The 16,766-nt window shown below is 49.0% G+C and overlaps 1 protein-coding gene across 1 annotated transcript; it reads left to right on the plus strand.

The window, feature by feature from the left end:
• The first annotated feature begins 571 nt into the window (after window positions 1-571).
• LOC101094063 (NACHT, LRR and PYD domains-containing protein 7) lies at window positions 572-16,020 on the plus strand. Its single transcript, XM_045046914.1, has 5 exons — window positions 572-2,130; window positions 4,284-4,454; window positions 7,262-7,432; window positions 12,188-12,355; window positions 15,563-16,020. The coding sequence occupies exons 1-5, from the start codon at window positions 572-574 to the stop codon at window positions 15,870-15,872; spliced, it is 2,379 nt and encodes a 792-aa protein (XP_044902849.1). The 3' UTR covers window positions 15,873-16,020.
• The last annotated feature ends 746 nt before the right edge of the window (window positions 16,021-16,766 follow it).

Consider the following 16,766-nt stretch of genomic DNA (forward strand, 5'->3'; position numbering starts at 1 on the left):
GGGTTCAAGCCCCATGTCGGGCTTTGTGCTGACAGCTCAGAGCATGGAGCCTGCTTCGGATTCTGTGTCTCCCTCTCTCTCTGCCTCTCCCCTGCTCATGCTCTGTCTCTCTCTCTCAAAAATAAACAAAAACATTTAAAAAATTCTTCTAGGGGCACCGAAGTGGCTCAGTTAAGCATTCGACTTCCGCTCAGGTCATGATCTCACGGTTCATGTGTTAGAACCCCACATCAGGCTCTGTGCTGACAGCTCCGAGCCTGGAGGCTGCTTCCGATTCTGTGTCTCCCTTGCTCTCTGCCCCTTTCCTGCTCACTTGTGTGCACTCTCTCTCTCAAAAGTAAATAAACATTCAAAAAAAAATAAACATAAAAAAAGGGATGGGGGGGACTGGCAGGTTACAGGAGCCAGAGGGTCAATACTGTCTGGTAGCGGAAGGTAACGCGCCTATTCTTGATAGTCCTCATTTCTGGTCCTTTACAAAGTGTGTTTTCAAGTTGAGTTGAATCCCTGCCACCCCAACGTTGTCTCCTCGCGTAGCCTTACGGGTGCAGAGGAGCAAGACAGGAACGCGATGGAGAAATCCTCCATCCAGAAGGACACTCCTTGGCCAGGAGATGATGACGACGTTCACGACCATGTGACCCAGAGAAGCCAAGGGTTCCTATCCCTCTTGAACGCCAGGACGTCCACAGAGCTAATGCCACAGACGGTGGTGCTCCACGGTGCCGCGGGCGTCGGGAAGACCACGCTGGCCAAGAAGTGCATGCTGGACTGGACGCAGGCCGGCCAGGCCCGCGCCCGCCCCGCCGCCCTCTACCTCAGCTGCAAGGCGCTCAGCCGCAGGGGGCCGTGCACCTTGGCGGAGCTGCTGGCCGACAGCGCCCCGGGCCCGCGCCGGGCCCTTCCGCAGCTGCTCGCGCGGGCGCGGACGCTCCTGCTGGTCATCGACGCTTTCGAGGAGCTGCGCGTGCCCGCCGCGGCGCTGGCGCGCGACCTGGGCAGCGACTGGGGCGCGCGGCGGCCGGCGCCCGTGCTCCTGGGGGGCCTGCTCAAGAGGAAGCTGCTCCCGGCGGCCACGCTCCTGGTGACCACGCGGCCCGAGGCCCTGGGGGAGCTGCGGCTGGTGGTGGAGCAGCCGCTCCTGGTGGAGGTCGAGGGGCTCTCGGAGCCGGAGCGCAGGGCGTATCTGCGGCGACAGCTGGGAGGCGAGGCTCAGGCGCGGCGCGCTTGGCAGCTGATGAGAAGCAACGCGGCGCTGCTCCGCCTGGGCTCGGCGCCCGCCGTGTGCTGGATGCTGGGCGCCTGCCTGCGGCTGCCCGCGGACGAGGGCGACGACCCGGGCCGCACGTGCCGCACCGCCGCGTCGCTGCTGCTGCGCTTCCTGTGCAGCCGGTTCGCGCCCGCGCCGGGCAGCTGCCCGCGCCCGCGCCCCCGGGCCCCGCTGCGCGTCCTGTGCCTCCTGGCGGCCGAGGGCGTGTGGGCGCAGACCTCGCTGTTTGAGCCCCGGGACCTGCGCAGACTGGGCGTGCGCGAGGCCGACCTGCGCCCCTTCGTGGACCGGAGCCTCCTGCTGGAGAGCGGCGAGTGCGCGGGCTGCTACCGCTTCCTGCACCTGAGCCTGCAGCACCTCCTGGCGGCCGCGCTCTACGTCCTGGGCGGCGGCGAGGGCGGCCCCGGCTGTGGCGCTCGCGGGGTGCGGACGCTGCTCTCCAAGGAGGAAGGGCGCCGGAACCCCCACCTGGCCCACGTGGGGCGCTTCTTGTTCGGCCTCGCCAACGAAGACCGGGTCAGGGAGCTGGGGGCCGCCTTCGGCTGCCCGGTGTCCACGGAGCTCAAGCACGAGCTGCTGGCGTGCACCGTGAGGTCCCCCGAGAACGGCCCCTTCTCCTCGGTGACGGACACGAGGGAGACCTTGTGCCGTCTCTACGAATCGCAGGACGAACCGCTGGTGAAGGAAGCCGTGGCCCAGGTCACGGAAGTGTCCCTGCACTTGAAAGACCCCACGGACCTCGCGCACGCGTCCTTCTGCCTCAAGCATTGCGAACGGCTGCAGAAACTGCGTCTGCGGGTGGAAAAGGGCGTGTTCCTGGACGACGACACCGCGTCGGGGTCCGAGGCCCAGGCTGCCGGGTAAGGAGCCTCACGGTTCACTTTGTCAATTGCCCCCGCCCTCAGCCTCCCACCCTGCGGCACCCGGAACGGGGCCGACTTCCGCTCCCTGTGGCTGAGGGTCAGAACGGGCTTCTGGCCACAATTTCTCCTGCCAGCTTGCCACTCAAGGTGCAGGTCGTGATGTTCAGGTTAGGAATGGAACCTTAGTGTTAATGGGACCAGGTTCAGGGTATCCCTAGACCATCTGGATATTTCACGTATTTTCCTTAACAATTGTTTTTAAAAATTTTTTTAATTAAAATTTTTAATGGTTGTTTTTGAGACCGCGAGAGACTGTGTGAGTGGGGAGGGGGGCAGAGAGAGAGACACACACACAATCCGAAGCAGGCTCCAGGCTCTGAGCTGCCAACGCAGATCCCCACATGGGTCTCAACCCAGGAACTGGGAGATCATGACCTGAGCCCAAGTCGGACGCTCACCCAACTGAGCCACCCAGGCGCCCCAACAATTCTCTTTTTCTCAAGCTAGAGCCACCATACCATACATCACACCCTCAGGGCTTCTGTCTGGAAGTTTGTACTTTTTGACCACTTTGACCCATTTTATCCACATCCTGCCTCTGGCAACCACCAATCTGTTCTATGAGTTCATGTTTGTTTCTTTTAGGTTCCATGTATAAGTGAGACCATTCAGTATTTGTCTTTCTGCCTTCCCAGGCTTACTTCACTTAGCGTAATGCTCCCGAGATCCATCCATGTAGTCACAAATGGCAAAATTTCCTTTTTTTTTTTTTGTGGCTGCATAATATTCTGTCGCATACACACACATTTTCTTTATCCATTCATCCATCAGCGGACACTTAGGTTGCTTCCCTATTTTGAGTATTGTAAATGATGGTGTCATGAACATGGGAGGGCAGATATCTTTTCTAGATAGTGATTTCATTCTCTCCGGAAAAATAGCCAGAAATAGGATTCCTGGATCATAGTGTAGTTCTATTTTTAAGGTTTGGAGGAACCTCCAGACATTTTCCATGGTAGCTGTGCCAATTTACGTTCCCACCAACAGGGCGAGAGGATTCCCTTTTCTCCATATCCTCGCCAACACTTTTTTTTTCTTGTCTTTTGAGTCCAGCCATCTGACAGATGCGAGGTGCGTTTCCATGATGATGAGTGATGTTGAGCATCATTTCATGTGCCTGTTGGGCGTCTGAATGTCTTCTTTGGAAAAATGTCTTTTCAGATCCTCTACTCATTTTTTTAAATTTTTTTAACGTTTTATTTATTTTTGAGATAGGGAGAGACAGAGCATGAACAGGGGAGGGTCAGAGAGGGAGACACAGAATCTGAAACAGGCTCCAGGCCCTGAGCTGTCAACACAGAGCCCGACGCGGGGCTCGAACTCACAGAGCGCGAGATCATGACCTGAGCCGAAGTCGGACGCTCAACCGACTGAGCCACCCAGGCGCCCCTCCTCTACTCATTTTTAAGTCTTTTTTTTTTTTTTTTGACTTGTAGGTGTTCTTTACATGTTTTGGATATTAACCCCTTATCAGATGATATGATCTGCCAATATTTCCTCCCATTCCATAGGCTGCCTTTTCATTTTGTCGGTGGTTTCCTTTGTGGTACAGCCTGCCAGTTCCTACTCTTCCCATAAATGCTTTTCTTTGTTTTTCCTTTTAAATATAATTTATTGTCAGATCGGCTTCCATACAACACCCAGTGCTCATCCCAACAGGTGCCTGCCTCAATGCCCATCACCCACTTTCCCCCCTCCCCCACTCCCATCAACCCTCAGTTTGTTCTCTGTATTTAAGTCTCTTACGGTTTGTCCCCCTCCCTCTCTGTTTGTAACTATTTTCCCCTTCCCTTCCCCCCTGGTCTTACGTTTCTCAAGATCCACATGTGAGTGAAAACATATGCTGTCTGTATTTTTCTGACTTATTTCACTTAGCATAATACCTTCCAGTTCCATCCACGTTGCTGCAAATGGCCAGATTTCATTCTTTCTCATTGCCAGGTAGTATTCCATTGTATATATAAACCACATCTTCTGTATCCATTTGTCGGTTGACGGACAATGTGGGCTCTTTCCATAATTTGGCTATCGTTGAAAGTGCTGCCATACGTGGTTTTCAACAGACGCTCTTGTCCGTCCCTTCCTTCTAGGTCACAGTATGACCATCTCTCTCTCCAGCTCTGGGCGGATCTCTGCTTGGTGTTCAGTTCAAACAAGAGCCTGTGCTTCTTGGATGTGAGCCAAAGCTTCTTGAGTTCCTCCTCCGTGAGGATTCTTTGTGAGCGAATAACCCGTGTCACCTGTCATCTCCAGAAAGTGGTGTGAGTAGAAACTAATCCCCAGGCATTTTTTTTAAATTTTTTTTTCAACGTTTATTTATTTTTTTTGGGACAGAGAGAGACAGAGCATGAACGGGGGAGGGGCAGAGAGAGAGGGAGACACAGAATCGGAAACAGGCTCCAGGCTCTGAACCGTCAGCCCAGAGCCTAACGCGGGGCTCGAACTCACGGACCGCGAGATCGTGACCTGGCTGAAGTTGGACGCTTAACCGACTGCGCCACCCAGGCGCCCCCCCCCAGGCATTTTTAATGTGGCAGCAGTCTGGATGCCTGACCAGGCTCTGACTAACCAGGTTCCCAGAATACAACATATTGACATGGCTCCTAGTGAAAGAATTGTATGTTACCTTGAGTTATTTTCATGAAACTTGGCCAAGTGTTTGGAGGTTTCCATACATCTGCTATGGGCATAGTTGAAACTCTCCTATAGGAAATATAGGTACATGCATGTCAGAAGGAGACCCGGGTGGAAATTGGGGGAAACAGTTGTTTTTTTTTTTTAATATGAAATTTATTGTCAAATTGGTTTCCATACAACACTCAGTGCTCATCCCAACAGGTGCCCTCCTCAATACCTGTCACCTCCCCTCCCCTCCCCTCCCTCCCACCCCCCATCAACCCTCAGTTTGTTCTCAGTTTTTAAGAGTCTCTTATGGTTTGGCTCCCTCCCTCTTGGGAGAAACAGTTTTTTTTTTTAATTTTTTTTTTAATGTTTATTTATTTTTGAGACTGAGAGAGACAGAGCATGAACGGGGGAGGGGCAGAGAGAGAGGGAGACACAGAATCGGAAACAGGTTCCAGGCTCTGAGCCATCAGCCCAGAGCCTGACGCGGGGCTCGAACTCGCGGACCGCGAGATCATGACCTGGCTGAAGTCGGACACTTAACCGACTGAGCCACCCAGGCGCCCCGGGAGAAACAGTTTTAAATAATGTGAATAAGGAAGCGTTGATAGGGCAATGGTGAATTTATAACTGGTATGTGGGATGGGATTGAGAAAGGAGTCCAGGTAGTGAGGTAGGTTGGGGCACAAGTAAATCATGATGGGGCCGCCTGGGCAGGTGACTGTTAGGGTATCCTTTAAAACCAATACATGTGCGAGTGATAAACTTTAGAAGTTGTGTTCAAAATTACAGACCGCTACGCTGCTGAAACTCCCTACCATCCCCTTCTCCAAACCAACATGCCTTAGAAAGTTTACTTAAGCCACCCGAAATGTTGTGCTATATACTTGGAAGGAATAGCTCTGGCAAACATCAGTTGACCGTACCTGCCGATGTCAGGAGATCGGTAGCTTGCTTTTCTCGGAATGCCACGGGACTTGTGTGTTCAAAGTGATCTGACATAGGTTGGTGCCTGGAAAGATGTTAGTTTCTTCTGTGTGGCCTTGAAAGTTTACATGGGTCTGGTTTTATAAGGCTTTACATGAGAAAACCAGAATTAGATGGCACCCATAACCTGTTCCACTGAGAGTTTTGGACAATGTAAGCAGAGGTCCTGAAGAGCCGGCATCCGCCTTACTCTGGCACTCGGTGCTGAAAATTTCATTTTGAAGCCTCTTTCGGATAAACCGATGGGAATGTTCGTTATCTAAACATGAAGGGTCATGCGTTATTAGACCAGTTGTGGGTTTAGGGAGTGTTTTACAAGAGGGGGATGGAGTGCCAGGTTGGGAGGTACAAAAACGGGAGAAGAACCTCTAAAAATATAAGTGTAAATGAAGATCTGCAATTACAGGGTAGAAGAGGCAGTCGTGGCGGGTGTTGAGTCCATGTCAAATTAGGATTCATTAATCATGCCTCAGAAAGAGGTCCTGAAAGAAAAATTTCCCCCAGTTATTTCCTGCTGTGCACACAGGATAACTTAGGAGCTAGATTTCATGATGTATATAACACCAGGTTGATTAATTCTTACTCTGAAGAAGGTGGCATAGAGTCCAGATGCCAGAAACAAAAAATCTTATTTTTTTTTTAGTGCTGAATTGTTTCTTGATGTCCACAGTTGGATTAGAGGAAATTCATGTTCTACTCCATTTAAGATTTCTTGTAATCCTATTTAACATTCCACAATCCATGATTTGGCTATTGTTGATAGCGCTGCTATAAACACGGGGGTGCAGGTGCCCCTTGGAATCAGCATGTTTGTATCCTTTGGATAAGTACCTAATAGTTCAATTGCTGGGTGGTAGGGTGGTTCTATTTTTAACTTCTTGAGGAACCTCCATACTGTTCTCTAGAGTGGCTGCATCGGTTTGCCTTCCCACCAGCAGTGCACGAGGGTTCCCCTTTCTCGGCATCCTTGCCAATGTCTGCTGTCTCCCGACTTGTTAACTTTAGCCGATGTGGCAAGCATCGGGTGACTCTTCATGGCCCATACCCTCAGGGAGTCTAATTTGTTTTCTAACTCATAAACCATTACGTGCTGTAGCCTTAGTGGAAACAGCTTTGTGGAAATGGAAACAGCTACCGGGAGTGGCAGTCAGAAATCCTTTATTCTGGCTAGGGAAGGTCAGTAGACATTGAGGGTGAGGGGAAGAAGGCTGTGAGCTGAAGGAGACACATGGCAGGACACAAAAACACAAGGAGAGCGCATTTCATCAGCATGAACTAAGACAACGGTGAGTGACCCCTTCAGCCGTCCTTGCTTTTCTTCTTTCCAGCCATCACTCGATTGACTCGCTCTCCTCGTCCGCCTTCCTGACCATCTTCCCCCGTCCACCTTGACCCTGAGACTGCTCACCTCTCTGTGTCCACAGCACTCAGGACGGAACCCCTTTTTGTTTTTCCCTAGGATCAAAAAGGTCTCCCCTGCCGATGCTTATCGGAGCTTGTGTCTAGCTGTCATTGGTAAGAAGACTCTGACCTACCTGGTCCTGGAAGGTGGTGGCCACAGTGACAAGCTGCTGCTGCTGCTGTTGTGTGAGCCACTGAAACACTCCAGATGTAACCTGCAGTATCTGAGGTAGATCTCCCGGTCTTTGCTTTTCTCAGCAGTCATCTGATGCCGTGTGCTAGCTACCCCGTGCCTCTGGGTGAACGGGAAAGGAGACAGACCTACTCAGATCGGATGCCACGTTAAACAGGGGACGTAGTCTCGAACAGAGGCAGAAACCCCATCCACATTCTTTTTTCTCCAGCCAGCTCGTCTTGTGCATTGAATAACGAGCCCCGAGGGCAAAGAAACGCCCAGAATTCTGCACTGTCCTCTGGCTCAGGGACATGGTATCTTAGACTCCAGGTTGTCTACATGGTAGGATTCAGAGCAACCATCAACCCTAACTGACCACTCAGCAATACCACAGAAGCATCAAGTATCCTGGCCGCTGGTATTTCACTGATTTGAGCAATTCCTCAGAGACCGCCCCCCCCCACCATGAGCACTCTGATGATCATCACCCACCTAGGGAACCATTTTTCCTTCCTTTGGTTTAGTTGGGTGGCAGCCTGAGGTACAGGCTATCAGCACAGGTTTGTTTTGTTTTGTTTTTGGATTTGAGCTCACTTCCAAATACCATTTTTTACCTCTAGGATTCTGAGCTGTTTCCTCATCCATAAAACTGAAGCAGGAATATGACCTGCTTTGCACAGGGGGCAGACACAAAGGGTAGCTCTTTCCCTATGGATGATTTTTGATGTTGTTCCTCATTTAATTAGAAAAAAAATGTTACTCTAAAGTTTTGATAAGTGATGTTTCTAAGTGGGTACACTAAACCTCGGCAAATGTCTGAATCAGAATCTCCCAGTTAGGCTCACAGGATTTGAGACCCTTCACATTCCACCCTGTCTGTATTCCAATGACTTAAGCAATTTATAACCTCTTCATTATAGGCTAATCTCTGAGGCCAGACAGGTACTAATTTTAAGAACTCCCTATGGGGCGCCTGGGTGGCTCAGTTGGTTAAGCGTCTGACCTTGGCTCAGGTCATGATCTTGCGGTTTGTGAGTTGGAGCCCCGCCTCGGGCCCTGTGCTGACAGCTTGGAGCGTGGAGCCTGCTTCCGATTCTGTGTCTCATCTCTCTCTGCCCCTCCCCCGCTCATGCTCTGTCTCTCAATAATAAACGTTAATTTTTTTTTTTTTTAAGGCAGTTTCACCTTTTGGGATGAGCACTGGGTGTTGTATGGAAACCAATTTGACAATAAATTTCATATTTAAAAAAAAAGGCAGAGTTTGAGCAGTAACAGGCCACGTTAGTGAAACTTCATGCCTAATTGTATTACAGATTTTTTTCTCTTACATGAGGTTGGATGTTGATCAAATGGCAATGGGGACATTTGAAGAAGCAAAGGAGATCAATTCTCAGTACTAATTCAGGTCAGGGTTGGGCACATATTGGAGAAGAATGAAATGGAAATCCAAAATAGTCTTGAGGGAAGCATAGTAAGCTGATGTGGCCTCTCTGTCCTCCCAGAAGAATGGCTTTCCCCCATTTATCTCAGGCTGGGATCCTGTTCTGACACCACTCAGCAGTGGGCTTATTTCTTCTCAGCCCTTGAAGTCAACCAGTCCCTCACATGCCTGAACCTCACAGCAAATGAGCTCCTGGATGAGAGTGCCAGGTTGCTGTGCAAGACTCTGAGACACCCCAAGTGCTTCCTGCAGAGGCTGTCGTAAGTGCTGCCTGTTCCCATGGAGCATCTCCACACTAGGTCTGGGGCCACATAGGGAACAGCACTGGTAACACCTGGATTTGCTGGGCGACCCATATGGGACTTCCCCCTGACATAGACCCCCTAGCTCCCAGTTTTGGTCCCAGGTGGATAATTCAAGCATCTTTCTTGCCCTTCTCCCATTCCTGGTCCTTCGGGCTTTGATCATGAGCACATGTTATAGGGGGTGCTGAATTAACAAGAAGGGATGTCAGCCAAGAAGGCTGCGCTTTGGAAATGTTCTCACGGTCTTGCTACTTGTGCGGTGCTTTTGCAGGTTAGAAAACTCATCTTACAGAAGCCTGTTGCGAGGAGCTCTCTTCTGCTTCGATCGTCAACCAGGCGCTGACGCACCTGTGCTTGGCCAACGACAACCTTGGGGATGGTGCGGTGAAACTTTTACGTGGGGGTCTGAGTCACCCTGTCAACTACAGAACCTGGTTTAAGTCTGTGTGTGTGCGCACCTGCATTCAGGTAGGACAGATAGGAGAGCACTTGATGATTCTACGTGAATGAAATTGGCGAGACCCTGGTACACATTAGGGAAAGGACAGGTAGAAACAGGAATATTCACATGCCTTTCAGAGCAGGGCTTACCTTCTGACCTCTTCCTATGTCGGAAATTTGGGATAGACAGTTGGTTCTCGGGTCTGATGTTTTGTGTATGTTTTTTTTTTAATTTTTTTTTCAACGTTTATTTATTTTTGGGACAGAGAGAGACAGAGCATGAACGGGGGAGGGGCAGAGAGAGAGGGAGACACAGAATCGGAAACAGGCTCCAGGCTCTGAGCCATCAGCCCAGAGCCTGACACGGGGCTCGAACTCCCGGACCGCGAGATCGTGACCTGGCTGAAGTCGGACGCTTAACAGACTGCGCCACCCAGGCGCCCCTTTTGTGTATATTTTTAAAGTCCACATGACCTACTTGTTCCTACAACTGTGAAGGGGTTGAGTTATGTGGTAGGGTTCAATACTTCCTTTCTTTCCTGCAAATGGCTAGATGGTAAAGATTTTAGACTTTATGGGCCATAGGGTCTCTCTTGCAAGTATTCAACTGTGCCATTGCTGAGTTGAACATGTAAGGAAATGAAGTGTGGTTGTGTTACACCAAAACCTTATTCACCAGAAACAGGTGGTGGGCTGGATTTGACCCATGGGCTGTAATTTGCTGACCCTTGTTATATGGGAATAATCCCAGCATGGAATACCTGTTCCCATTAGAAGCATAGTTAGGGTAACATTCAACAGACTGGGCAGAGTTAGAGGCTTATTTCTGTTCAGATTTTTTTTCCTTGGCTTTGATTTCCCTGAGCTGCTTATTCTCCTGGGGGCACTTCTGTCTGCCCATTAGCCTTATGGCTTCTAGCTGGATTAATCTAGGCTCTCCTTTAATCCAGATGTGCTCCAGTCATTTAAGACTAAAAAGAGAAAACAAGTTTTCGGCTTATAGTGGCATATAAAGAAAATGAAAAGATCTAATGAATACTGTTTAGGTGGGACATAGGAAGAACAGGAAATTCTACAAAGCTGTCTATGTAGTGACATCATGTCTTTATTTTTTTTAACTTAAAAAAATTTTTTTTAATCTTTATTTTTGAGAGACAGAGAGAGCACGAGCAGGGGAGGGGCAGAGAGACAGGGAGACACAGAATCCGAAGCAGGCTCCAGGCACAGAGCCCGACGCGAGGCTCGAACTCACGGACTGGGAGATCATGACCTGAGCTGAAGTCGGACACTCAACTGAGCCACCCAGGTGCCCAGACATCATGTCTTTAGAGTTGGCTTAGGCATCTCAACAAAAAATGTCCAGGGGCGCCTGGGTTGTGCAGTCAGTTAAGCATCCTACTTTGGCTCAGGTCATGATCTTGTGGTTCGTGAGTTTGAGCCCCGTGTCGGGCTCTGTGCTGACAGCTCAGAGCCCGGAGCCTGCTTTGGATTCTGTGTGTGTGTGTGTGTGTGTGTGTGTGTGTGTGTGTCTCTTTCTCTGCCCCTCTCCTGCTTGTGCTGTCTCTCAAAAATAAATAAATGTCAAATTTTAAATAAAAAATGTCCAGTGCTCGTTAAGCACTCACTGTGTGCGAGGGACTTTACTAAATTTTACAAAGATTTTTAAAAAATTCTTACAACCCATGAGATAGTTACCTTTATTTCATATTTACTAATTGGAAAACCAACACTTAGCCACTTAGCTTGCCTGTGGTCACATCTATGTGGTAGGTAAAAAGCCCCCTCTAGAAACTGAAATGGCAAAGATCATTGCCTTAAATATGTAGAGTTGATGTTGGACCAAGCCTCCACTTAGCCTACAAAACTCAATCTTATATTTTGTTTGAGTTCCCTTGCCTAAACTTCTTGGGTTCACCAATGACTTTAGGATTTCACATACTACAAAGCATGGTGTCTTTTGGTCTAGTTATCATCCCTGAACTTCAGGGTCTGTGGCCACGGTTGCAATTATGCCATGGTTGGGGCACAGGGCTGGGACGGTTGATTACAGACCCACCTGTCTAAATGTACCATGTGGCCATCCTTCTGTGTGGTCTGGCCTCCTAGTCAGAGGGCTTTGTAGAAGCCTAAGCTTGTAGGAAAGTCTACAGAGTTTAAATGATAAACCCAGTCACTAGCTATCGGGAAACTTGAGCTTTTGGTACACCACAGTCCTGTTGGGATGATTTAAACACAAGCCATGAAATAAAATCTCTCTGTCTCTCTACAGCAAGAGTAGAACCCTGGTGGCCTAACCACGCAGAAAATAAATGGGACCTCAGATTCAGTCTTGGGTCTGTCTGACCCTAGAGTCTAAGCTCTTGACCTATAGGACATGCTGCTGTTCTAGGAACATCTGTATCTTAAGCGTATGTCTATGTCTTCATAATAAAAGGTGGCAGACAAAGGTCAGTTGAACCCTCTAACACTCAGGCAGGGTGGGCGTGATGTAATGATTTCACGTGCACGTTTTCACGTACAGGTCTGCCTGAAAGTCTGTAGCTCACAGTGGAAGGTGTGTGCTGCTGGAAGGAACAACCACTCTGCAGGGCGTAAGTCAGAAGAATCCAACGGTCTTTGCAGGTTATCACGTTGCAACATAACCAGACGTGACTGTAGACACCTCTCAAAGCTGCTCCAGGAAGACTCCAGCTTAACAAACTTGGATCTGGGGTTCAGCCCCATAGCTACTGGATCATGGTATCTCTGTGAGGCCTTGAAGAAGCCAAATTGTAACCTAAGATGTCTCGGGTAGGTACTTTGGCTCGTTTTTTAAGGTGCTGTGGAGATGTGTAATCTTCCTGAGGTGTTTGAGAATGCAGACTGCAATAGTCTCTCTCCTCCAATTTAGGAGGCAAATCCCTGCAGAAATCCTAAGCACCCGGTTTACCTGTATTGACAGTCATTCAGAGGGCCTGGAGGAATAGGCTAGAGGTGTGGACAGCCCCCAGTAGAGTGGGCTTCAGGGGCACACAGCTTCTGTGTGAGCAGCATCCAGTGGGCCTGCCTCAACTCAGTGACCAGGGGACCATGGATGGATACTGCCCCCAGGAAAGGCGGTGACTCCATCGACGGGACGGTAGGCTCCACACCACCTTCTCCCTCCCACGTCTTGGTCAATTGCATCTCACTGATGCAAAGTACTTTGCAACTAGAACACTATTGGAAAGAGAATCGGGGTCATGTAACAGCTTCCCTGCCCTTGCGGAGATGAGAAAGTACACTAGAACACAGGGTGATTCTGTTTAACATCTTGGCTGTACTGGAGAACTCTTAAAATTCCTGATGGTCAGGCTGCCTCCCAAAACTGATGAAATTTAGGGGAAGTGGAACCTGGCATCCAAGTCTTCAGAGGTATTCCAGACGATTCCAGTTTCCACGAAGTTTGAGCTCCCTTGAATTAGACGTTGGGGAAGACGCTGAACAAGCAAATCCAGTGTCCACAGGTTAGGGTTGACCTTTTTTTTTGATCATGGAACGAGGACCTGGCAACCTAGCCGAGGTATTGAACAGGGGCTCTGACCTCAAAATGGGGTTCAGATGCCATCTGATACTCATTGGCAGTGACGTCCGATGTTCCAATTTCCCCTTTATGGGATGCATGATTCTATAGGATTCCTCCTCACGATTTCACACCTAACGCATTTATGGAGTTACTTTGTGGGCTCATCAACCTCGCGATAAAGTTTCACGCAGCAGGCGCGTGAATCCGTATTTATTACAGAATCTCAGAGTGTTCCCTGTGACCAAGGCTCTTTCTGTCTACCTTCACCTCAGGCTTTTCTCCCCAGCTTGGGGCGCATCTTCAACTGACTTTTCAGTTCCCAGAACACACCCAGCTCCTTCCCACTGTGCAAAGTCTTTGTTCTTACTCTTTGGTTTCCTTTGTTCTGGGTCGAGCACTCAGACCCTTCAATTTGCAGAGATATCTGCTAACATTTCACTTCTTAGCTTGGCTATCATAGGGGGCAACAAACTAGTTTCGATCATTCCAGATCTCCTGATCATCCTACCATGCTACACTCTGTTCTCTATAAATTGTGGCATTTTCCTACCCAATCACTGGGTCTATAAGTGTTTTAAAAATGTGTATTTTTGGGGGCGCCTGGGTGGCGCAGTCGGTTAAGCGTCCGACTTCAGCCAGGTCACGGTCTCGCGGTCTGTGAGTTCGAGCCCCGCGTCAGGCTCTGGGCTGATGGCTCGGAGCCTGGAGCCTGTTTCTGATTCTGTGTCTCCCTCTCTCTGTCCCTCCCCCATTCATGCTCTGTCTCTCTCTGTCCCAAAAATAAATAAAAAACTTTGAAAAAAAATTTAAAAAAAATGTGTATTTTTGTCAGGCATGGAGTTTGTGCATATGTGTGAGCAGGGAAGGGGCAGAGAGAGAATCCCAAGCAGGCTTTGCGCTGTTAGCTCAGAGCCTGACATGGGGCTTGAACTCATGAACTGTAAGATCGTGACCTGAGCCAAAATCAAGAATTGGATGCTTAACTGACTGAGCCACCCAGCTGCCCCTATAATTTGTTAAATTGAAAATTCACACAATATAAAATCCGCCATTTAAAAGTGTGTAACTTGGTGGCTTTTGCTATACTTATTATCTGTTTTATCACCCCAAATGGGGACTCCAGACCTCTTGGCCCCTGGTGACCACACATCTATTTTCTGTCTACATTCTATACCTATCTTGCTATCCATATACAATTCGGTATATTCCGTATAAACAGAGTCCTACATACAGTAAGCAGCTTTTCGTGTTGGGCTTCTTTCAGTGAGTATATTTTCAAGATTGATCTACACTGGAGCAGGTATAAATCCTTCATTCCTTTATATGGCGGAACAATATCCCATTGTAGGGATCAACCACAATGTGTTAATCCATTTATCCATTGTGAGTTTTATTTCCGAGGGGGATGCAATTTATTTCTTGTATCTGCAGTGCCTGTTACAGCAGCTGGGGCAGCAGAAGGATGGTTAGCAATGTGGGGCACAGACGTGCAGAGGGTACAGAGCTCAAGGGTACGCGGCTGAGGGGGCAGTCTGGCTTGAGTCAGCCCCCTGGGCTCTTTATAAGCTAGCATGAACCGTATCAACCACAAAGGGTCCCACCCTCTGTTTCCCACTGGCAAACGCATCTTTTAGTCTAGGAAGAGCTCTAGAACAAGGAGGCGAGGAACGGAGGCGATGTTCACATACCATGCCTTACTGAGTATAACTGATTCACTGGAAAGTCTAGGAGAAAACAGTCCATCTCTTCACCAACTAGAAGGCTTCTGTCCTCTTCTTCATCTGCTTTCCTTTCGCACCTCACGTTCATTTTGAGACCCCTCCTTCCAGACACCTAGCAGATGACCACTGACGCCTCCACTGCTTAACGTTCGCATTGAGGCCACCAACTCTCCCGTGAAGTGTGGCGTGATCCCTGAGATGGTCCTTGATTTCCTGAAGTTTGTTCTCAACCCATCTCCCTGAAGTACCTGTCAAGCTTCAAGCCAGACCACGGGCAGCTGTTTCAAAAGACCCAAAAGCTCCTTCCCTGTGCCACTGCAGGTCAAATCTGAAGGTTTTTCCAGGAGTCTACAAGACCCTCCCCCAGCTTGGCATTTCAGCTACAGTGAAATTGTATCAGTGGCTTAGGTCCCCCACTTACCATGAGGGCCCCCTCTCCTCCTTTTGCTTTTTTTCTCCTATCATCTTCCCAATGAGGGATTCACCAACCACCGTAAAGCTACCGAATGCTTCTCTGGCCAGTTGACCCTAATCCTGCTAACATGGCTTCCCTACCACCATCCACTGTCTTCCACGTTCTGAGGGAAGTCTGATGTCACTAAAATAAGCTCCATGAAGAAAATAATTTTTTTCTTTCCTACCTTCACTACTAGGTCCCCAGCCAGCAAAACGAGTGCAACACGGTAGGTTCTAAGTGAGTACTGACTGGGTCTCTGTGCTTCTTCCCCACAGGCTCTGTGACTGCTCCATCACCCCCTCCTGTTGTCAGGGTCTTGCACTGGTGGTAGTCAGCGCCCAGAGGCTGGAAACTCTGGACCTGAGCTGGAATACCTTGGGGCAGAGCGGAATAATGATGCTCTTTGAGGCTTTAAAACAGAATAACGGCCCCTTAAAGATACTCAGGTTGGAGATGGATGAATCTAGCATGGAAGTCCAGAAGCTACTGAAGGATGTAAAAGACAGCAGTCCAAATCTGACAATCGAAAGAAGTGATGCCAGAACCACCAGATCTCCATGTGTGACTTTGTCTTTAATACCCTGAGATCCTTCTTAATGACTACGTGTCTTAAAGGGGGTGATGTGATGGGGCGCCTGGGTGGTGCAGTCGGTTAAGCGTCCGACTTCAGCCAGGTCACGATCTCGCGGTCTGTGAGTTCGAGCCCCGCGTCGGGCTCTGGGCTGATGGCTCAGAGCCTGGAGCCTGTTTCCGATTCTGTGTCTCCCTCTCTCTCTCTGCCCCTCCCCCGTTCATGCTCTGTCTCTCTCTGTTCCAAAAATAAATAAACGTTGAAAAAAAATTTAATAAAAAAAAAAAAAAGGGGGTGATGTGAGAGCTCTAAGACCCACCATGAATGAAGACCAGAGGGTCAAATGTTAATCACTGGGTCAAATAGGTACAATTTAGTGCTGGATTTCCCTCTCTGGTTTCACAGTAAATTCTGCACAAGTCACATACCGACTTTATGTCACAATGTCTATCTCACAAGGACACAAGCATAACAAAAGACAAAGAACTTTGAGGTTGTGGTTGTGCTTATACGCCCAAGACCTAACTTAGACTTAACTTTATACTTGGTATACTTTGTCTAGGAAGAAATATTACTTAGTTCACCGATGGTTATGTTGGTTTCTTTCATTTTTCTGCCCTCGCTTGGGTATTTCTTGGCCAAATTAAAAATTTTTTAATGTTTATCTTGAGAGAGAGAGAGAGAGAGAGAGAGAGCACGAGCAGGGGAGGGGCAGAGAGAGAGAGAGGGAGGGAGGGAGAGAGAGAATCCCAAGCAGGCTCTGTGCCAGCACACAGACTGATGCAGGGCTCGAACTCATGAACCGTGAGATCATGACCTGACCTGAAACCAAGAGTGAGACACTTTTTTTTTTTTAATTGGAAGAATATTTTTATTAGAGTCAGATGCTTAACGAACTGAGCCACCCA

This window comes from Felis catus, chromosome E2 (assembly GCF_018350175.1).
Source record: "Felis catus isolate Fca126 chromosome E2, F.catus_Fca126_mat1.0, whole genome shotgun sequence".
Classification (NCBI taxonomy): Eukaryota; Metazoa; Chordata; class Mammalia; order Carnivora; family Felidae; genus Felis; species Felis catus.

Coding starts and splice junctions, on each gene's coding strand:
- LOC101094063 (XM_045046914.1), top strand. CDS start 572: ATGGAGAAATCCTCCATCCAGAAGGACACTCCTTGGCCAGGAGATGAT. Junction 2,131..4,283: donor TCCGAGGCCCAGGCTGCCGG/GTAAGGAGCCTC, acceptor CCTTCCTTCTAG/GTCACAGTATGACCATCTCT. Junction 12,356..15,562: donor TGTAACCTAAGATGTCTCGG/GTAGGTACTTTG, acceptor TCTTCCCCACAG/GCTCTGTGACTGCTCCATCA.